The 23,573-nt window shown below is 49.1% G+C and overlaps 1 protein-coding gene across 4 annotated transcripts in view; it reads left to right on the forward strand.

The window, feature by feature from the left end:
* MAP7D3 (MAP7 domain containing 3) overlaps window positions 1–23,573 on the forward strand; it is a 289,399-nt gene that overhangs the window by 77,450 nt on the left and 188,376 nt on the right. For all 4 annotated transcript variants that reach the window (XM_033945723.1, XM_033945721.1, XM_033945722.1 and 1 more), the window contains exon 5: window positions 13,529–13,643. In XM_033945723.1, coding sequence (XP_033801614.1) covers window positions 13,529–13,643 — 115 coding nt within the window. The remainder of the gene's footprint in view (window positions 1–13,528; window positions 13,644–23,573) is intronic.

Raw genomic sequence — 23,573 nt, forward strand, 5'->3', positions numbered from 1 at the left:
TGTTGATACTGCTCGGCCACATGGCATCGACGGTCCACGTCACTCCGTTCGCCAGGCTACACCTGAGGATTCCTCAGTGGACCCTAGCTTCCCAGTGGCGTCAGGATTGCGATCCGATGTCTCGTCGCATTACGGTGACTCCGCCTTTGCGGAAATCGCTGCGTTGGTGGACCAACTCTTCCAATCTGTCCAGGGGCTTGCTGTTTCTCACCCCTCCCTTTCGCAAGGTTCTAACCACGGACTCCTCGGAGTACGCGTGGGGAGCTCACCTCGACGGTCTTCGAACGCAGGGCCTATGGGCTGCCGAGGACCGTCGGTGTCACATCAACGTGCTGGAACTTCGTGCCATTTTTCTGGCGGTTCGAGCGTTCGACCACATTCTGCGAAATCAGGTAGTCCTTGTTCGCACGGACAATCAAGTGGCGATGTACTATGTGAACAAGCAAGGTGGGACGGGTTCTTGGCCCCTCTGCTCGGAGGCTCTTCGCCTGTGGGAGTGGGCAGTCTCCCGGAACATCTTCCTTCGGGTGGTTTACATCCAGGGAGAACAGAACTGTCTGGCAGACAAACTCAGTCGACTTTTACAGCCCCACGAGTGGTCTCTACACACAGGAGTCCTGCGCGAGGTTTTCGATCGCTGGGGAACGCCGCAGGTGGATCTGTTTGCCTCTCCGGAGACCCGCAAACTGCCCCTGTATTGCTCTCGGATGTACTCACGGGATCGTCTGGAGGCGGATGCCTTCCTTCTAGATTGGGAAGGGAGGTTCCTGTATGCGTTCCCTCCCTTTCCTCTGATCATGAGAACGTTAGTGCGTCTCAAATTGTCCGCGGCCACTATGATTCTCATTGCGCCTCGGTGGCCGCGTCAGCACTGGTTCTCCCTGCTACTTCAGCTCAGTACCAGGGATCCTCTGGTTCTGCCTGTGTTTCCTTCTCTGCTGTCTCAGAGTCAAGGATCGATGTTGCATCCCAATCTTCAGTCATTACACCTGACAGCTTGGTTTCTTGCTCCTTAACTTCGCCCGGTCTGTCTCAATCGGTGAGGGAGGTGTTGGAAGCCTCCCGCAAGGTTTCGACTAGGCTTTGTTATTCGCAAAAATGGACCAGGTTTTCCACCTGGTGTTCTTCTTTGCACCTGGATCCTGTTTCGGTTCCGGTGTCCTCGGTCCTGGAATACTTATGGCATCTGTCGCACTCTGGTCTGAAAACAACATCTGTGCGGGTTTATCTTAGTGCTATTTCGGCTTTCCATCAACCGATGGATGGGCGTGTTCTGTCGCTTCATCCTCTGGTGTCACGCTTCATGAAAGGGCTACTCAGGGTTTGTCCCCCTCTTAAGCCTCCTTCCGTCGTATGGGATTTGAATGTGGTTTTGGCTCAACTGATGAAACCTCCGTTTGAGCCACTCGACAAGTCTCTCTTGAAATTTCTGACTTGGAAGGTGATTTTCCTGATTGCTCTCACATCCGCTAGGCGGATTGGGGAGTTGCAGGCTTTGGTTGCGGACCCTCCTTTCACTGTCTTCCATCATGATAAGGTGGTTCTCCGCACCCATCCTAAATTTTTACCTAAAGTTGTGTCTGATTTCCACCTCAATCAGTCCATTGTCCTTCCTGTGTTCTTTCCTAAGCCCCACTCCCATCCTGGCGAGACGGCGCTTCACACGCTTGACTGTAAGAGGGCGTTGGCATATTACCTTCAACGCACCAGGTCTCATAGGAAGGTTCCTCAATTGTTTTTGTCCTTTGATCCTAATCGATTAGGTCATCCTGTTTCCAAGCGCACTCTGTCTAACTGGTTAGCTGCTTGTATTTCTTTTTGCTATGCTCAGGCTGGACTTCCGCCCCCGGGCCGAGTCACGGGGCATAAGGTCAGAGCAATGGCAGCCTCTGTAGCCTTCCTCCGTTCTACACCTGTGGAGGACATTTGCAAGGCTGCCACTTGGTCTTCGGTTCATACGTTCACCTCCCACTACTGTCTGGACACTTTGTCCAGAAGCGACGGCCGGTTTGGCCAGTCGGTGTTACGTAACCTGTTTTCTTAATTTGCCATCCTCCCACCTGCCCTTTTTTTTTGGTTGGCTTGGAGGTCACCCACATGTGAGAATATCATGCCTGCTTGTCCTGGGATAAAGCACAGTTACTTACCGTAACAGGTGTTATCCAGGGACAGCAGGCATATATTCTCACAACCCGCCCGCCTCCCCGGGGATGGCTTCTTTGCTAGTTATGGAACTGAGGACCACGAGGTGGGATGCGCCCTCTAGTGGGCGAGAAGGCATGCACATGCGTGGTGCAGTGTGCAAACTTGAAACTTCTAGCAAGTTTGCTTGAAAAGCTGTCCGCGCTGGGGCTCCGTAGATGACGTCACCCACATGTGAGAATATATGCCTGCTGTCCCTGGATAACACCTGTTACGGTAAGTAACTGTGCTTACCCTGAAGCCCCCGAGTCAAGTCCCCTATGAATATGTTGAAAAGGGATGGTCCCAGGACTGATCCCTGCGGCACTCCGCTAGTCACCTCCGATGTCTCAGAGAGGGTGCCGTTGACCACCACTCTCTGAAGTCTTCCACTCAGCCAATCAGTGACCCATGCAGTTAGTTTCTTACCCAACCCCATCAATTTCATCTTGTTTAATAATCTGCAGTGCGGGACACTGTCAAAAGCTTTACTGAAATCCAAGTATACTATGTCTAGAGACTCTCCCGAGTCTAGCTTTCCTGTCACCCAGTTAAAGAAGCTGATAAGATTGGATTGGCATGACCTGCCCCTAGTGAATCCATGTTGACAGGGATCCCTCAGATTTCCCTCATCCAATATTGTGTCTAATTTACCTTTAAGCAGGGTTTCCATGAGTTTACACACTATTGATGTGAGACTCACCGGCCTGTAGTTCGCAGCCTCTACTTTGCAGCCCTTTTTGTGCAGAGGAACAACATTGGCTGTTTTCCAGTCTAGGGGGACTTTCCCCATACCTAGGGAGAGATTGAAGAGCGTGGCTAACGGTTTCGCCAGAACATCGCATAGTTCTCTGAGCACTCTTGGGTGCAAATTATCCGGTCCCATAGCTTTGTTCACCTTAAGTCTTGACAGTTCTCTGTAAACATCAGTTGGTGTGAACTCAAAATTCTGAAATGGGTCTTCCATGCTTTGCTTTGCTTCCAGCCGTGGCCCGTGCCCTGATGCCTCGCAGGTGAAGACTGAACAGAAGTAATCATTCAGTATTTTGGCCTTATCAGAATCTGTATCCACATAGTTTCCTTCTGGCGTTCTAAGGCGTACTATCCCGTCTGTGTTCTTTTTCCTGTCGCTAATGTACCTGAAGAAGGATTTGTCCCCTTTCTTAATGTTCTTCGCTAGAGTTTCTTCCATTCGAAGTTTGGCCTCTCTGACTGCTGTTTTGACCGCTGCAGACTTTGTCCTGTATTCAATGTTTGTTTCTTTTTTCCCCGTGTGTTTGTATGAGAGAAATGCTTTTTTCTTTTCTTTGACGAGGTAAGAGACCTCTTTAGTGAACCATTGGGGTTTCTTTTTTCTTTGCTGTTTGGTTACCGATTTTATGTAGCGTTCAGTTGCTTCATGAAGGGTCAACTTCAAGGTTGACCACATAGCTTCCACATTATCAGTTACTTCTTGAACCTGCAACATCTGATGGACGAAATCTCCCATGCGTGCGAAGTCGGTGCCTCGGAAATTGAGTACCCTTGTTTTTGTTTGTGACCTGGGGAAGCCTTTCTTAAGGTTAAACCATACCATGTTATGGTCACTGGTGGCCAGCGTCTCTCCCACCGAGACCTCTGAGACGCTCTCCCCGTTCGTAAGTACCAGGTCCAGGATGGCCTGGGCCCTAGTGGGCTCTAGTACCATTTGTTTGAGCCGTGCTCCCTTCATGGATGTTAATATCCTCCTGCTATCACAAGTTTTCGTTGAGAGTGTGTTCCAGTCTACATCAGGCATGTTAAAGTCTCCCATCAGAACGACGTCCCCCCGTAAGGTGATATTCTCAATGTCTTCGATTAATTCTGCATCCTTGTCCTCCAATTGTCTTGGGGGTCTGTATACCACACCAAGGTACAGGCATTTTTCTCTGCCTCTGGCCAGGTTCACCCAGATGGATTCCCCAGTATACTTGACATCCGTGATCCTGGTTGTCTTGATGTTCTCTTTGATATAAAGTGCAACCCCTCCTCCTAACTTACCCTCTCTGTCTTTTCGAAGCAGGTTGTATCCCGGCATTGTTATATCCCACCCATGAGAGTCTGTGAACCATGTTTCGGATATTGCTACAACGTCTAGGTCTGCATTAACTATTTCTGTTTCTAGTTCTAGAAATTTATTCCCTAGGCTGTGTGCGTTAACATACATAGCTCTCCACTCTTTCTGTCTGCTAGGCTCCTGTAGTGAGCCATCCATTTGAATTAAAGTGTCACCTAGTGATTGTTTTGCAATAAGGGTACTTACCTCAGACTTAGAAGCGGAGATTTGGTTCACCCCATCAGGATTGTTACTTACTGCTCCGGTGTAAAAGTGTGTACCCACCCCCGACTTACCTAGTTTAAAGCCCTTCGAAGTAGGCGGGCTAGCCTGTGTCCGAAGACATTCTTACCTCTGTTGGTCAGGTGGAGTCCGTCTGGTCCCTGTAGTCCCTGTAGTGCCTCTCCGTGATTCAGGAATCCGAAGTTCATTTCCTGGCACCATCGTTGTAGCCACTCATTCGTCTTCAGGATACGTTCATCCCTGTCCCTTCCTCTGCCCCTAACTGGAAGAATTGAAGAGAATACTACCTGTGCTCCTGTCTGCTTTAGCCTCTTTCCCAGAGCTCCGAAGTCTCTAGCTATGTCCTCCAGGGAGTTCTTGGCAGTGTCGTTCGTCCCGACGTGAATGAGCATCATGGGGAAGTGGTCTTGGGGCCTGAGAAGTCTATCCAGACAGGTGGTCACATCTCGTATTCTGGCTCCGGGTAGACAGCAGACCTCCCTTGACTGCATATCCGGTCTGCATACTGGTCCCTCGGTGCCCCTCAACATGGAGTCCCCAATTACTATCACTCTACACTTCTTTTGGGGGTGTCGATCCATTGTCCTTGGAGATGCGTGTTGTTCCTGTTCCATGTCCACATTGGTAGTTTCTTCCTGCAAGACCTGGAATCTGTTCTTCAAGGTCAGATGTGGAGTCGATGTGGAGCTGCCCTGGTGAGAGAAAGAGTGAGAAGGTGAAGAGATTGTAAATGGGGGGGGGGGGTGTCTCCTACATTTACCTGTGGAGGAGGTCACTAACTGCCAGGAGTCAGTGTCTCCATCCATCTCCTGAACAGCAACAGTTGGTTTCTTTGTTGACTGCCCTGGTGTTATCATGGGTGATCGGTCACGAGCCCGTTCTGTGATTTGGGATAGCTCCTGCACTATCCCATCGATATAGGCCTCATCCTCTCTAATGCCTCTCAGACGTTTCACCTCCTCCCTGAGGCTCCTTAGTTCCTGCATGATGTCATCATCTTGCTGGCCGACCTCCTCTGTCTGTGTAGAGGCCATAATGTACTGCCGTGTGATGAGCTCGGTTTGCACGGAGACGTCCCTTCCCGGTGCTTTGTCCTCCTCTGTCTGCGCGTAGGCTGAGGCCATCTCCCGGATCACCTCAGTGCAAGGGATGCCGACCTTGCTTGTAGATTTCACACTTCTTGTCCGCCCTGCCATAACAAAACAAAAAGGGAGAGAGAGAGTTAATGCGATAGAGTAAATGAGGGAGAGTAAATGTGAGAGTATGAGGGTATAAGAGAGTATGGGGGTATAAGTGTGAGAGTATGAGAGATAGTATGAGAGATAGTAAGAGAATGTGTGAGGTTAGGGCTTCTGATAGGTAAGGTTGAAATAAAGTTGAAAGTTAGGTGTTAGAGAGAACAGTAGGATATCAGAGATGACGAATTTGCCCTAATGTGTCCTGGTGTCCCGAATTTTCGCCGCGCGCCAAACGGCTGCGCGCCGTTGGCTCGCCTCCTTTAAAGGAGGAGCCCGGTCGCAAGCTGCTGACGCTGTGGGGGTGGGCAGAGTTACTCTCGCCGCTGCCCCGAAGTTTTCTCCTCGCGCTCCGGCGCTCCTAGCGCCTTACTCTGCCTCCCTGCCTGTTCGCCTCTCTCCTCCTAGCAGCGATCAGTGCTGCGCCCGTTGGCTCGCCTCCTTTAAAGGAGGAGCCCGGTCGCAAGCTGCTGACGCTGTGGGGGTGGGCGGAGTTACTCTCGCCGCTGCCCCGAAGTTTTCTCCTCGCGCTCCTAGCGCCTTACTCTGCCTCCCCGCCTGTTCGCCTCTCTCCTCCTAGCATTCGACCGGGCAGGCCACGTGGCCGCAGTCCCGCAGCTTTGATCTTGCGGCGGAGCTATATCCCGGCCTATCACCGGTTTTAAAAAGTGTGAAAAGTGCTGGCGCGCGATTTTGCTAAAGGACCCTTATCGACGCTGTGTTCAGTGTCTCGGGCCTGAACATCTCCCAAAATCGTGCCGGCCTTGCTCCAAACTCACCGCACGTGCTTTCAAGCGCCGTTGCATCTTGTGGGAATCGCTGTTCATGGAGTCCTCGACGGAGCCATCGACCATGAAGGGACCTTCGTCTTCGACATCATCCGCAACTCCACAGCCTACCACCTCTGCAGCGCCGAGTCTCATCAAGCCCGCCTCGTTTGTTCCGGCTCAGACTCCGGCGCCTGCTGCGATGCCTTCCTCAACCTCCTCAGGTCAGGTAGCCCAGCAGCCCATTCCTCCAGTAGTGTTAAAAGTGCCCAAGGCCAAGTCCAAGCACTCACACACTGCTCCGAGGGAACGTGAGGCCCGCGCAGGTGGTCCCATTTCAGATGCGGATCCATCCTTGCCGGCCTCGTTCCAAACCATGTTACAGAAGTAATTCATCGAGCTCTTTACCACGATGGGGCCTCAGCTTCTTTCCCAAATCCAGCCTGGGCACGTGGAGGCCTTCTGCGGGGTCGAGCCCCCTCCAGTGTTGCAGTGGGGAACACATTCTCAATAGGGAGCAAAGTCTCTGTGAGTGTCTGGTCTGGCAACAACGCATGCATTGCAAGGAGCAGAGTCTTTGCCCATGCCTCCATTGGAACCGATACACTCGATGCAAGGAGAAGAGTCTTTGCGAGTGCCTCCATTGGAGCTGATCACCCCGACGGGGTTCGAGCCTCTACGGCAACCACCCCTACTTCGATCGACCGCTTCCAGCCCCATCCACTACCTGGGGGGCCTCAGCGAAGACCTACTCGCCTCGCCCATCGAGGCCGACCTCTCGACACAGTCTGCATCACCGATCGAGGCACTCCTTGAGGCACTCGTCCAGGCAGGCCTCGCCTCATCGGAAGCAAGCATTCCTGGAGTATTCGCCACCGACTACTACTCCTCCACCGATGCCAGAGCTCGAGGACACAATGGGATCTCTCTCACCTGTCCCCCATGGATCCAGAGGCCTCGACCTCATCGAGCCCGTCCCGGGGCCCTGCAACAGCTGACCAACTGTCCTTCTCCTCGTTCCTTCGACAGATGGCTGATGACATGGACATCCCCCTGGATACGGGGTCCAAATTCTCGAAAGAATACCTTGAGACTATGCCCCTCCCTCAACCACCTGCGGAGTCCCTCAAGCTTCCCTTACACAAGCTGCTGGACCAAACCTTCGCACGGTTCCTCGAGACACCTTATTCGATCTCTGCAGTGCCGAGTAAATTGGACACCAGATACCGCACTGTCCACCGTAAGGGGTTCGACGGCTCGCAGTTTTCCCACCAATCCCTTTTGGTGGAGTCCTCACTGAAGCGGTCCCATCCCTCCCAGGTCTACGCCGCCGTCCCACCTGGTAGAGAGGGAAAGACCATGGACCGGTTCGGCAGGAGAGTTTACCAGAACTCCATGATGGCCTCGAGAGTTCTGAATTACAATTTCCACTTCACAACATATTTGGAGTTTCTTTTGTCCGTACTCCAGAAGTTTATGCCCTACGTGGATCCTAGGGCTCAGTTCGAGTACCAGGAGGCGCTGGCCTCGTTATCCCAACTTCGGGTACAGCTTATGCAATCCTCCTACGATGCCTTCGAGCTGGCGGCTTGGGCCGCAGCATGTTCAGTGGCCATTCGCTGGCTGTCGTGATTGCTGTGACAGGTAAGCTCCTGTCCCAGTGAAAACTACTGCTTAAACTCCCCAGCATGCAGCACAGGGTTCTGTAAAACCCGACCTGGAGCCAGAACAGCTGGCTCAGCCCAGAGAATGCAAGAAAAGGCAGGTCCCAGCACAGCTCAAGAGCCAGATAGGGAGGGCTCTGAAAACCACTAATTTCCCCTATCACTCCTTTCCCCAAGGCAGGGAGAAACTTGACACCAATTTGGAAAGGGGTGGAGTCAGCCCACGGAGTTTGGAGGCTGGGAAGCCTCAAAGCCAAAGTCAGTTAGAGAGGAAAGGGGAGGACACAGCTGGCTCTGATTACAGAAGCCAAACGACTCACTGAGATGCCAGCTCTCACAGGTTGCCTAAGCCCCAGCAGGGACGTGTTGCAGAAGGCCAGCTCATAAGGAGAGGCAGTACAACACCCGGGAGGTACAGTGACTGGCAGCTTAAACCCCAGAGAGAAGGGCTGGAAGATTACCCCCATGGAAATGCTGCAGGGGATTTGGCAGACATGCAGGAAGGGGGATGGGATGTAAAGCCTGGAATGAATGTGGAAATGGAAAGCCAGGGTTCCCAAGAGTGCGAGTGGGAAATGTGTAGGGATCCTGGGGATAGTGTGGGTGATGAAGACATGGACCTAGGAGAGTACAATGTATGAGGGTCCCGTCCATTCCTATAAAGAAAGTTTTCTGTTTCCTTTAAACTTGAGCCAGAGCATGGCTGCATGCAGGGCTGAGGCAGCCCTGCTTAATTAAGTGAGAATGCTTGTGTAAATAAACCCCGTATTCAGACTCCCTAGGAGCAGGAACTAAAGAAGATAAGGGTCACATCAGGAGGGCCTGGAGACCTTAAACTAAAGGAAGGCGTGGCCCTCACAGCCTGGCAGGCAGGGCTGTGGATGTTCCTTGGGAGAACAGCAGAAGCAAAGTTAAGTTTGTTTATACTGGGACTGTGAAGTAGTTGAAACGTGAGCAAGCTGGCACGGGACGTGCTCAGCTGTAAAGCAAGGAACTGTGGTCAGGAGAAACTGATATACCCCAAAGGGGATATGAGACAGTGAAGGTACTGAACTACTGGGGCAATTTTGAGTTTTGGAATTTTGATTATTGTGGTGAAAATGGGCTATCCAGTCCCTGAGTTAAGCCCAATTTGTCAGATTCCGGGTGGGAAATCTTCATCTGCAATACCGAGTGCTCCCCTTCGGCTTGGCCTCATCCCCCAGAGTCTTCACCAAGTGCCTAGTAGTCGTAGCCGCTGCACTCAGGAACCACGGCCTCCAGGTGTTCCCATACCTGGACGACTGGCTCATCAAGGAATCCACGTCTCAAGGAGTCACCCTCGCGACTCAGAAGACAATTTGGTTACTACAACATTTAGGTTTCGAGATAAACTTTCCAAAATCCCATCTACAGCCTTCCCAGACTCTCCCCTTCATCGGAGCGATTCTGGATACTACCTGTAGTAATATTTATGGTAGATACTAATCAGTTACATAAACAAATTACGTCTCTGTTAAGTTTGTCTAGGGAAAACCATAAACTCTTATCCAGGTCCAAATATCATGGTCTATTTATATAACACAAAACCCAGGCTAATGAGAAATATCTTTATTATGAAAATAGAAAAATATAATTCATAAGCCAGCTGCAAAATCTAAATATTGTTCACAAAATATCTGATTACACAAATGAAACTCAGTACATAATTATCACAATACAATTGTTAGACAATTAAGTAATTCTACTTGTTAAACACACACTAAACAATTCCTTATAATGATAATCCCTGATTAGCAAATGATTATATTATCACCAATGGATCTTTACGAACCTTGTCCTTATCACAATTGGATCCTCAACTAATCCAGCTGATAAGAGGTTAAATTCCGTATTCTCACTTTAGGATCAGCCGCTCAGGCGAAATTAGGTGGAAGGGAAAACTTCTTGTTAGCTTTGGAAGACGTCAGAAATCCTGTTGTTAAAGGTACACGTATTGACAATCCTTGATGAGGCTATAAATCATCCGCAAACAAGTCCCGTTTAGTGCTGAATTCAGAGCTGTTTAAAAATTCCGAATTTCTCTCTCTTAGGCAGAGAGTCACACGAGGTAACTTACAGGTCTAATTATTAAAAGAAAAAGTTTACATATAGAACATCTGTGAGAAGATCTGAGCTTCCCCGCACCTTATCACAGACTAATTAATTAATTAGCCGTCTTTCTTGTATCCCATCAGATGACCTCCTCGGACCAATCCAGAAACAGACTTAGATGAATAGCCTTTCTGTGTAAAGTATCATATAGGCTGGTAGACCCAGGGCCGTTAGACAGATAAGAACAGGATAATTTCTTCAAGATTCACACTGTCCCATTATGAATGCACAGATGAATGTCCTTGAGTAGAATAACATTCTGGTACATACCCATAATGCATCAGGCAGAAACAGCAAAGCTGTGTACTTCTTTCTTCTTGCAATTCATGCTGGAAAAATCTCTTGTTCAGCAGAAAGATTTCTTGAGAATGGTTCAGGCTTTGATGACATCAGAGAGGCCTAACCCACAGGTGTGAATACGGAAATATCCCTACATACCAAACTCTGAGCATTCCTCCCTACCCCACACATGGAGGCTCTGCTTCATCTTTGCCACTCAGTGTCCTCTCGCCCATCCATCCCGGCGAGACAGATGATAGTCCTGCTAGGCCACATGGCCTCTACAGTACATGTGATTCCGTTTGCCAGACTTCACCTCAGGACTCCTCAGTGGACCTTGGCGTGTCAGTGGTCCCAGACGTCCGACCCTCTGACTCAACATATCCAGGTCACTCCTGCTCTACAACAGTCTCTTCGCTGGTGGATGCTATCCTCCAATCTCTCCAGAGGTTTATTGTTCCAAACCCCCCGCCATCAGAAAGTCCTCACGACCGACTCGTTGACTTATGCCTGGGGGGCTCATCTGGACGGCCTCCGCACCCAGGGTTACTGGACCAGCGCGGACTGCCAGTGCCACATCAATCTCCTGGAACTCAGGGCGATCTTCAATGCTCTCCAGACCTTTCAACACCTCTTTCGCAACCAGGTTGTCCTCATTCGCACAGACAACCAGGTCGCCATGTACTATGTGAACAAGCAGGGAGGCACAGGATCGGCCTCCCTCTGCCAGGAAGCTCTGAAGGTGTGGGAGTGGGCGACTCGCAACAACACCTTCCTCAGAGCGGCCTACATTCAGGGGGCGGACAATGCCTTAGCAGACAACTTGAGCCGTCTCTTGCAACCTCACGAGTGGACTCTCAACTCCTTGCCCCTTCATCACATCTTCTCCCTGAGGGGTACGCCTCAGATAGACCTCTTTGCAGCCCCCCACAACTCCAAACTGCCTCACTTCTGCTCCAGGATCTACACCCCTCAGCGCCTCGAGGCAGATGCATTCCTCCTGGGCTGGACGAATCGCTTTCTATATGCGGTTTCCTCCATTTCCTCTCATTCAAAAGACTCTGGTCAAGCTGAAGTCAGACCATGCCACCATGATTCTGATTGCCCCACGGTGGCCCAGACAACCTTGGTACTCCCTTCTACTCCAACTCAGCAGCAGGGAACCTTACCTCCTACCAGTTTTTCCATCTCTGCTTACACAGCATCAGGGATCTCTGCTTCACCCCAACCTGCAGTCTCTACACCTGAAAGCTAGGTTCCTCTCAACGTGACCCCTCTACAGTTTTCCCAACAAGTGAAGGACGTCCTAGAAGCTTCACGGAAGCCCGCTACTAGACAGTGCTACCACCAGAAATGGACTAGATTCTCTGTCTCTCAGCGCCAGGAGCCTCAACACTCCTCCTTGTCTTCGGTTTTGGACTATCTTTTGCACCTGTCTCATTCTGGCCTCAAGTCTTCCTCGATACGAGTCCATCTCAGTGCAATCGCTGCTTTCCATCAGCCTCTTCAAGGGAAACCTCTATCTGCTCATCCTGTGGTTTCCAGATTCGTGAAAGGACTGTTCCATGTCAGTCCTCCCCTCAGGTGGTTTGGGACCTCAATGTTGTTCTTTCACAACTTATGAAGCCTCCATTTGAGCCTCTTCACAAGGCCCACCTGAAGTATCTCACTTGGAAAGTGGTGTTTCTCATTGGCCTCACTTCTGCCCGAAGAGTCAGTGAGCTACAAGCCTTGGTTGCGGACTCACCTTTTATAGTATTTCATCATGACAAGGTGGTTCTCCGTAAACACCCGAAATTCCTTCCTAAAGTTGTCTCACATTCTCAGCCCAGAGAATCTGCCCTGCGTACTCTGGACTGTAGCGTTCTTTAGCCTTCTACCTAGAACGCACCAAGCCTCACAGAACTGCTCCTCAACTTTTCATCTCCTTTGATCCGAACAAGTTGGGATGCTCTGTTTCCAAGCGCACCATCTCTAACTGGATGGCGGCTTGCATCTCACTCTGTTATGCCCAGGCTGCATTGCCCTTTGACAGAAAAATCACAGCCCATAAGGTCAGAGCGATGGCAGCTTCTGCAGCCTTCCTCAGATCAACGCCGATTGAGGAGATTTGTAAAGCTGTCACTTGGTCCTCGGTTCATACCTTCACTTCTCACTACTGTCTGGATACCTTCTCCAGACGGGATGGACTGTTTGGCCAAACTGTATTGCAAAATTTATTCTCCTAAGTTGCCAACTCTCCCACCATCCCTCTCTGGTTAGCTTGGAGGTCACCCATTAGTGAGAATACCTGCCTGCTTGTCCTGGGATAAAGCAATGTTACTTACCGTAACAGTTGTTATCCAGGGACAGCAGGCAGCTATTCTCACGTCCCACCCACCTCCCCTGGGTTGGCTTCTCTACTAGCTATCTAATCTGAGGAGACGCGCCCTGTTCTGGGCGGGAAGGCACTCACGCATGTGTGGTGTGGGCGACTCGAAACTTCGAGTTTTTCTTCAAAGAAGCGTCCGCATCGGGGCTCCGTTGGATCTTGTCACCCATTAGTGAGAATAGCTGCCTGCTGTCCCTGGATAACAACTGTTACGGTAAGTAACATTGCTTTATCTGATTAGAGATCCTCTGTGTTCATCCCACGCTTGTTTGAACTCTGTCACCGTTTTCCTCTCCATCACCACCTTCAGGAGCACATTCCATGCATCAACCACCCTCTTCGTAAAGAAGAATTTCCTAATATTACTCTTGAGTCTACCACCCCTCAAACTCAAATTATGCTGTTTGGTTTTACCATTTTCCTTTCTCTGGAAAAGATTTTGTTCTACATTAATACCTTTCAAGTATGTGATATAATACAATAATACAATATAATATAATATATATATATAAATAAAATATATAATGTAATCAAGTATAATACAGTATTTTTAATTTAACCAAGACATTATTTTCTTATAGGAACGATATGAAGCAGCTCTACGGCGCACTTTAGAGCGTAGCAAACGATTAGAACAACGACAGAAAAGATGGTCATGGGGAGGTGCGCCAACTTCAGAACCAGATAGTAAAACCAGTAAGTGAAAGCTTTTGTTTTGATGTAGTTAAAATTAGATACCGAGACAAATTAAATGTTTCTGTCAGTAGCTGGTTTTGACGAAAAATTTGTAAAGCATCGTTTATTTATTTTTTAAAAATGTATATCCTACCAAATCCACAGTTCTGAGCGGGTTACAGAGATGATGTCAGGTAAAAACTGTCAGAGTTGTCTTGTTTATTCATTATCCTGATTCTTTTAACCAGTGTCAAGCATTTTGGTGGGGAGATGTCACTGGTGTTGTGCACATAAATTTTGGGAGAGAGGAGTCGCGCCATTTTATGCTGGTTATACTTTGTTATCCCAGGACAAGCAGGCAGCCTATTCTCACATATGGGTGACGTCATCCACGGAGCCCGGATGCGGACAGCCTTGCAAGCAGACTTGCTGGTAGAAACTCAGAAGTTTTGAGTCTGCCACACCAAGCATGCGCAAGTGCCTTCCCGCCCAGCACAGGGCGAGTCTCCTCAGTTTTCCGCGGAGCCGAGAAGTCTGTCTTTGACGCTCTGCGCTGAACTTCGTTCACTTCGTGCCTTCTCTTCACCGCGGTTTGTGTTATTTTATTTTAGCCGAATCGCTGTGCCTTTTTTCTTTCTCTTAGTTGAAAAAATAACACTTCTTTTTTTTTTTTTTTTGTCTGACTGGCGGGATGGGTCACGTGCCTGCGGGCTTCGACTTTGCAACGGCTATCTTCCCTCCTATGTCCCGGCCAGTCATGGGCTTCAAGAAGTATATCCAATGCCAGCGTGCAATTTCCCTCACGGACCCACACCGCTGGTGTCTTCACTGTTTCGGGCCTTACCATAGTCCGAAGTCGTGCCCGCGCTGTGCTACTCTTCAACCTCGAGCCCTTAAACGTCGTCAAGTTCAAGTGGAAAAGCTGTTCAGGATGGACTCTTCAGCTACACCCTCTACCTCAATTTCTGACTCGGTCAAGACTTCATCCGGGGGTCCTCCTGTTTCCACAACTCCGACCTCAAGTCTCATCAGATCTTCCTCGTTTGAATCATCTTTGACCTTGAGTACATCTGCTTTATCTTCCCCTGAATTTCCCTCAGGTCAGAAGGTTCCTGCAGTGGTCCTCAAGCTTTCCAAGCATTAATCCTCCAAGCTGAAGCATGCTTCTACTGCCGCCTCGGAGCCTTTAGCCTCAACAAGTGGTCCAGTTTCAGTCTCGGATCCACAATTGCAGGCTTCTCTCCAGACTATGTTAGAGCAGAAGTTGTTCATTTATTGAGCAAATACGGTTCTGCCTCAACTCTGCTTCCTGCAGTCCAGCCTGGGCAATCAGCAGTCTCCCACGAGGTCGAGTACCTGCCTGTGCCTCGAGCTGAGTCTACACACTCTATGCAAGGAGTTGAGTTTTTGCGAGTGTCTGGTCTGGAATCTACACACTCTATGCAAGGAGTTGAGTCTTTGCGAGTGTCTTGATTGGACTCTTCACACTCTATGCAAGGAGTCGAGTCTTTGTGAGTGTCTCGATTGGACTCTTCACACTCTATGCAAGGAGTCGAGTCTTTGCGAGTGTCTGGTCTGGAATCTACACACTCTATGCAAGGAGACGAGTCTTTGTGAGTGTCTGGTCTGGAATCTACACACTCTATGCAAGGAGTCGAGTCTTTGCGAGTGTCTCGACAGGAATCCTCACACTCCATACAAGGAGTACTCCAGATGCCGGCACACCATTGTCCGATACAACAGCAGGATGACCTCTTTCGATCTGGTTATAATGCCTTTCTTGATAATAGCTAGCATTCTATTCACCTTCTTAGAGGCTGCCAGCACTGTGCCGACGGCTGATGAGGTCATCAGTCATTTGACGAAGAAAGGAAGAAAAGGACAATTGATCCGTCAGAGCCTGGCCTCGAGAAGGACTCGATAACCTTGAGGCGCCTCGAGTGGAAAACGAAGGCAAAGCCTCTCTGGAGCATTGGTAACCCAAGGAATAGACAGACTTGGAGGAGGCATTGGAAGCAGTTGAGTCCTCAGGGTCTGCAATTGGTGACCTCGATCGAGGAGTTGGAGGCCTCGAAGAGCTGGAAGGCTTGTACGAAGAAAGCTTTTCTGCAGAAGACCTGCACCTCGATGGATGCCTTGATGAGGGCCTCGATCTATAACGAGAGCGCTGCCTGGAAGTAGGTCTCGGTAGAGATCGAGGAGACTTTGTCCTATGCCTGGAAACGGGCAGTGCCGCTGGTGAATGAATAGGGCTAGAAGCTGTAGATCGAAACTCCATAGATTCAATGGTTTGGATTGAGGAATCTCGAAGCACTCCCAAAGATTTGGCTCCTTGTATGGAGTGTGAGGATTCCTGTCGAGACACTTTCAAAGACATTTCTTGAACAATATCTCTGGAAGCTGAACGGGTGGGATCTTGTATCTCTATTAGCTTCAGCTGCAGGGCAATTAAAAGATGATCCCTCCCCTTTGGGCTACCTGCCCGGGAGCTTCCTGTCTTGTTCAGTTTGTTCCTGCAGCTTCACTGCTTGGTTTCATCTCAGTTAATTCTGCTCATGATTTGTTTTCACTTCCTAGTCTTTTTTTTCTTTGCGGGTTTGCCCACGTGCTGCAGATCAACTCTGTGTGAGTGATCCTTCGGCGGGAGATCGCAGACATTTTAAATTTTGTCTGCTTCTGGAGGGTGCTCTGTAAGCCTGAAACTACAGTAAGCCATCTGGACAGCCTGCAGATTGAATCGGGTCTCCAGGTTAGGGAGCCATCTCTCCCCTGGTTCGTCCTCAAAGGGGTAGAGCGCAGGCTGCTGCGGTTCTGAGGAGGTACACCGGGATCGGAACTGCGCCACGTGTCTTCCCTGATTTCCCTGAGGGGTCCTGGTGGCCATGATCTGAGGTGCAGGGAAGTTGAGGTGGCCAGAATATCTGAAATTCCAGTTTAATCAGCTCCTGAGGTAATGATCTCCCTATGCTTGCACTGTGTAATGCTGGCTGCCATTGAAATGCATTGCAGCACTTGTCTCTGTGGTGTCTGAGTCACAGAGTCTGCTGATTTTGGGGGATCCTCAAATCGGGGGTTTGGGGGGTTTCCCTGCATGCCCTGGTCTCCCCCCCCCTGTAAAATCCTAAAATCACCATTTTTAGCATTTTCCTGCATTTTAACGGCTGTTTTTCTGTCAAAATCAGCACCTGTGGCGGCCCGCCATCTTGGATTTTCTTTAAAGTTTTGGGGTTTTTTTCCCAATTCTTTATTCATTTTAAAATCAAACAAGTGCACAAAAATATATCATACATTGATTCCAATATAGCACTTTAAAATCTAACACATAAAATCTAATAGACCATTAATGATAAAAACCCTACCCACCCACCCTTCATCAGTTATTCTATATAAAATATATTATACTATTATTATAAACATAATTATAAAATTTCCTCCCTAAATCCTCCCTCCCCCCTGAGTGTGCATATAATAAATCTAAAAAAGGAAGAAAAATGATGCCTATTCATTACAATACTTTTCCAATGGCCCCCAAATAGCAACCCCAGTCAAGATTAATAATAGTTTGTTATTATGTGCTGATATTTAATTTTTTTTTCCTCAGAGCCATGCCAAACAGAATAGTATTACAGGATAATGCAACATGGTTTTCTAATGGACAATTTACTTGAGTCCAAATTGAATTCCAAAATAATCTTATACAGGGACAATGGTAAATTAAATGATCAAGTGTCCCCGCTTCCAGATTACAATGCCAGCATTTATTAGACTTAGAGCTATCTAACTTTTGTAAACGAACAGGGGTCCAAAACTCTCTATGCAACAAAAAGAACCAAGTTTGCCTCATAGATGCTGATACTGTACATCTCATTCTCCAAGACCAAATTCGTGGCCATTGAGATGCAGAAATTTGCTGCTTAATCTCAATGCTCCAAATGTCTCTAAGACCGTTTTTTGGTTTTTTATTCATATCTCCAGATATAAATTTATCGTCAAATATATTTTATTGAGCATCAAGAACATCAACAATCCAGAACAAGGGCAAAGATCAACAAGGCAGCTCAAATTTTTCACACCAGAAGGCAACCAACCCACCCCACCAACCCAACCCACACTCCAGTCCTCCCCCCACCCACTCTCACTGATGCCAAACAAAAAACAGAAGAAACCATGAGCAAAAAGACAAGTACCAAGGGGTTAACAGTTCAAAAGGCGGCTACAAGCCACCGGAGACAATGTGGTCCAAAAGGGCTCCCAAATTCGTTGAAAGGCTCATCCTGGCAAGGAAGAAATGTCCGGAACTCCTCTCCGTTCCCAGGAAAGCAACGTAATCATGTGGCAACGCCAAAGGGAATAGGCAGGTGCCTCCGCTTCCATCCATTTAAGCAAAATACATTTGATAGCAATCACTGATGTCCAACGCAGGAATGCGGAGGCCCCGGGCCGACGGGGATGGAAGTGTAAGGAGGCTCCAAATAACACCAAAGCTGATCTCTGAACCGTTATGTTCCAGATGTCGTCAACAAAAAGAAAAACAGCATCCCAAAAGGTCTGAATGGCTGGACAAGACCAAAACATGTGGCCAAGACTGGCGTCCGGAGCACCACAGCGTCGACAGTCCGCAGTCGGGCACAGCCCTGCCAGAAAAGCTATCCGAGGAGAGATATACAGGCGAAGAGTCAATTTGTAGTGTTTTTCCCAAAAAATAGCATATTTACTATATAGAGGTAACTTTTTGATAGCATTCAAAATTACTTCATCAGAAAATTCCACATTCAAATCGCCCACCCAAGCATCCCGCAATCTAATAAAAGCAAGCATAGGGGACTCGTCCTTCAGATGTCTATGGTAAAATTTCGATGGGACAGGCTGTTGAGAGCCAAATGTAAAGGCCTCCAGCAACAGTTCCCGACTAGAGGCCAAAAGATGATTACTAGACAAAGAGGATAAGTAGTGGCGAATCTGTAAGTAGGCATAGACATCTGTGCGAGGCAGAGTAAATTCCTCACAGAGCAGGTCAAAGGGTTTGATCCGACCCTCATCATCAACCAAATGAAATAAAAAACTAATCCCCTTTGCTTCCCAATGCACAAAGCTAGCATTGTCCACCCCCGGAGGAAAGCGAATATTATAGCGCAAAGGTAAAAATGGAGAGACCAGAGGACTGAGAGAATGAAACCTACAAACCCAGTGCCAGGTCCGGCGAAGAGGGAAATGCAACAACGCACTGGGTGCAGATTCCCACTTAGAAAGCAAAGGAGAGTGAAGAAACGCACTAAAGTGAGTAGAGGTAAAGCAAGAAAGTTCCAACGAGGTGTTAGTAAACGTGGAGGTACCACTAAAAAGATCATTAATGTGGCGCATACCACAAGCAATCGTTAAGAAACGAAGATTCAATAACCCCAAACCACCTTTGTACCAAGGTAAGGCCGCCCTCTTATAAGGAAGGCGAGCACGCTTACCTATCCAGAGGAATATGCTTCTCATCGTGAGGGGACAGATAGAGGGGAAGAACCTGAAAGACATACAGCCACTGTGGTACAACAAGCATATTATACAGATTCACCCTACCCAACAAAGAAAGTGGAAGACCCCGCCACAACTGCAACCGTGTCCCAAAGGTAGAAAACAAAGAGCCAACATTTAATGAAGGGCAAGATCCATAGGTATGCGGATGCCTAAATAGCGAAGCTCTGACTCCGCCCAGCATAAAGGGAAGGAACCCTTCCAAGAAGTACGAACTGCCGGAGTAGAAGGCATAGCCAATGATTTGTCAAGATTAAGGGAAAGGCCAGAATGAAAACCAAATTCTGAAATAAGGTTCAACGCAAGGGGCAAAGACACCTCCGGACTGGTCAGGATTAAAAACATATCGTCCGCAAAAGCCAGAGTCTTCAGAAACTCACCCGCAACCTGAAGGCCCCGTACCTCATCAAAATGGCGTAGAGTACAAAGCAAGGGTTCCAGAAACAGAAGAAAAAGAAGAGGAGATAGGGGGCAGCCTTGTCGAGTACCTCGAAAGATAGGAAAGGAATCCGTGCGAGTACCATTAACCAAAAGAGACGCCCTCGGGTTAGAATATAAAGACTGGATTGCACTAAGATAAAACCCACCCAATCCCACATGTTCAAGGGTGGGAAACAAGAAGGACCAATTGACACTATCGAATGCTTTAGATGTGTCTAGGCTAACAAAGAGTGAGTCAATGTGCAAGTCCTGGCAATGAGCCAGCGCAAAGAGGACTTTGTGCACATTGCGAACTGAGTGCCGACCCCTAACAAAGCCCACCTGGTCTTCATGGATAACAGAAGGAAGAAGGGGCGCAAGACGGTTGGCCAAAAGACGAGAAAACAATTTTAAATCAACATTAAGTAAAGAGATCGGGCGATAAGACCCCGGGTCATCTGCCGCTTTACCCGGTTTTAATAACAAAGTAACTAAGGCCTCGTTCGCATAGCGTGGAAAGGAGCCCCTATTTACAGCCGCATTGTAGTAGTCAAGTAAGGGCCCACAAACGCGGTGTGAGAGAATACGATAAAACTCGCCGGAAAACCCATCTGGACCAGGAGCCCGACCCGATCTTAGAGATTTGATAGCAACCTGTAATTCTAACACCTGAAGGGGCTCATTGAGACGAGTCACTACGGCTGCATCCAAGCGCGGCATGCCTGACGAGTGCAAATAGTCAGAAATGAGGTCCCCAGAGATCTCTTCCGGTGCAGCATAGAGGTGAGTAAAAAAATCAAGAAGTGTGTCTGCCACCTGCGAAGTTTTTGTCACTCGAGCCCCACCCGGGGTCTTGAGAGTCAGGATCGGTTTGCGGCCCAGCCGAGCATCGACCAGACGGGCCAATAGTCGCCCCGGTCTGTTACCAAATCTGTGAAATCGATGTTTGTGGAAGGCCGCCCATTTCATCGAACGAGAGTGGAGTAACGAGTTAAGCGTACCCTGAGCAGACAGATAGTGTTCTCTGGTAGCAGGAGAGGGAGTAGCTTGAAAGGCTCGCTTAGCTGCACCAAGATCACGTTGTAGAGTTATAATACTACTGTTAATGTGTCGGTGTCTGTTACAGAGGAAGGAAATGATGTGACCTCGAATCACGGATTTGGCAGTCTCCCAAAACAAGACGGGATTGTCTTGATGTGGACCATTATGTTGGAGATAGTCATCCCACTGAGTCTCCAAAAAAGTTTGAAACTCCACATCCTGGGCCAAATAAAAGGGAAATCGCCAAAAAGAAGAACGAACATAGGAAGGATCCAGATCGATATCAATCCAAATAGGCGCGTGATCGGAAATGGCCAAAGGGCCAATCTCCGCTGACGAAACTGAGGGGAACTGACCTACTGATATAAAAATGTAATCAATGCGAGACCAAGTATTATGGGCTCTGGAGAGATGAGTATAGTCCCGGACCTCAGGATGTAAGAGGCGCCAGGGATCCACCACAGAGAGGGTGTCGCAAAAATCAGCGAGAAGTCGGCCTCGAGCCCCAAAGGCAGAGGGAGGAAGCCCCGATTTATCTAAATCAGGATCACTAACCAAATTGAAATCACCTACCAAGAACAAGGGATCGCCAGAGAACCGGGAATGAAGCGCAACCAATGCTCACAAAAATGTGGATTCCGACGAATTAGGACCATAAACCACCAGTAACAAATAGCTCCGGTCTCCCAACGAAATTCGCAAAAATAAATAACGACCCTCCGGAGATTTGTCAAGGACCTGCACTCCCAGAGGTGAAGATTTTCTAAACAACACCGCAACCCCACCGTGGCGTCCAGGGGAAGACGCAAAATAAACCTCTCCCACCCATGAACGCTGTAACTTAAGATGTTCCTCATCGGTAAGCCTAGTTTCCTGCAAACAGGCAATATCAGCATGATGTCTCTGCAGCGCCACCAAAATTTTAGGCCTCTTAATCGGGGACGTAATGCCCCCAACATTCCAAGAAATTAGCCTAAAAGGCGAGCTTATAGCAGCCAGAAAACAGAAGGAGTAGGACCCACAGCTAAACGATACCACAAAAGCAAACCCCCAGGAGCCCAGCCTCTCCCAGGGATATCAGTCTCACTAAGTACTAGAACCCAAGACAGGGAAAAGGAAAAGCACTCAAAAACCAGCAGCTCACATGGGCAAGAGGTTAGTGTCACACAGAGAAATACGGAGAAAAGAAACCCCAAACTCCCAGGAAGGAATAAACAAAACAGCAGGTAGCTCAAACCCAAAAAACAAACCCCAAGCATCTGAGAGTAAAACCAAGCCCCCCATGTCCCCAACAACCAACCCACGGTCTAGCCCACCGAAGTGGAGTGAAGCCCCAACCAAACCCAAACCCCAAAGGCCCCATCCAAAAGGCGCTCTCCATCCCACACTTGTGGAACGGAGAAGGAGTCACGCTGAGATGTAGACGGGGCCCCCTGGTCCCCCCACTTCATTCACCTCAGACACACCCCACCAAAACCCCAGTCAAGACCACCCCTCAAACACAAGCCCATCAAACCCATCCTCCCCACACGCATTCAGTCAGCCCCCCAGGAAGTCCAAAACCCAGACAAACCCCACTCAACACAGGTAACAAACCAGGGTCATCTGGTGCCCCATACAAACTAATAACAAACAATCGCCCCCCCCCCCCAGGAAACCAACCCCCAAAACACAGTCACACAATCCACCCCAGTGGAGAGTGAAGCCCCCTCAAATTGGCCACAACTACTTTAAAACAACAAGACAGGCCAGCAAGACTAGGACGGCTGGCAAAGTCCGATCACCCAGCTGCCAACAGAGTACCAGAGGAGCAAGAAGATGCCAGTCGAGCGGCCAACACACAAGTGAAGGGCCAACAAACAAGGCCACAAAGCCACAAAACGGGGTCCAGAAAATCAAGTGGCAACCAAGATGATACAGGCCAGGAGTAGCATAGCAAAAACCACCTGCAAGCGGTTCAGCTATACTGGGGGAGGAAGGCACAACGAAGGTTCAATATCCAGCCTTCCGGCGGTTGCAGACCAAACTCCATCAGGCAAGGAGAAGTCACATGTTTGCGCCCAACCATGTTAAGGAGCCGAGGACGGCCCAGACTCTCCCGGAAAAGCATCCACAAATGCCTGGGCCTCCTCCACCGAGGCATAAGTCTTCCATCCCGTTGTCGTCCAGACCTTCAACAGGGCAGGATAAAGCAATTGGAAGCAAAATTTCCGATCAAAAAGTGTCGAGCACACTCTGGAGAAGCGACGCCTTCGTTCCTGGAGTGCAGGAGAGTAGTCTTGAAAGAGACGAACTGGGGTGCCTTCATAAGTAACAGTATTATGTTTTTGGTGGTAAGTTCTCATTAACTCCATCTTGTGGGCTGAGTTATGCACTTTAAAAATGGTGACTCGGGCCCTGGTATGGTCATCAGCACGTCTCCCAAGACGATGGGCTCGGTCCAACCGCAAAGGCCCCATACCTTCAGGGAGCGGGGACTCAGCACGCAGCCAGGCCTCTAACACCGCAATAAGTTGGGACTCGGGCACCGTTTCCGGCAGGCCAATAAGGCATAAATTGTCCCGTCTCGAGCGATTCTCGAGGTCCTCAAGTTTGTCGGCCTGCCGGGATAACTGATCCTGCAGAGATCTCAAGTCCGTCCCCGAGGCTGTTTGGACCTCTTCCACATGTGCTAGTCGGGTTTCCAGTTCTCCTGTTCGTCTAGTCGTTTCTGACAGGAGGGACTCAAGCGATGTCAGTTGACCCGAGAGCTGATCAAAGCGGGCATCTAAGGCCCTGACAATGGAAGCGGACAAAGCTGCTATGTGAGCTGCCGACAACGGGAGCTCCGAGCCCGATTCAGCCCCCACCGCCGCCATCTTAGGATCGGGTCGCAGCGTCCGTCCTTCCCGATCCTGGTTGCTGCGCGTTGATTTACCGCTCATAGCAGGGCTCCCGGGTTGTACAAAACGATCCATAAAGAGCCAA

This window comes from Geotrypetes seraphini, chromosome 5 (assembly GCF_902459505.1).
Source record: "Geotrypetes seraphini chromosome 5, aGeoSer1.1, whole genome shotgun sequence".
Lineage (NCBI taxonomy): Eukaryota > Metazoa > Chordata > Amphibia > Gymnophiona > Dermophiidae > Geotrypetes > Geotrypetes seraphini.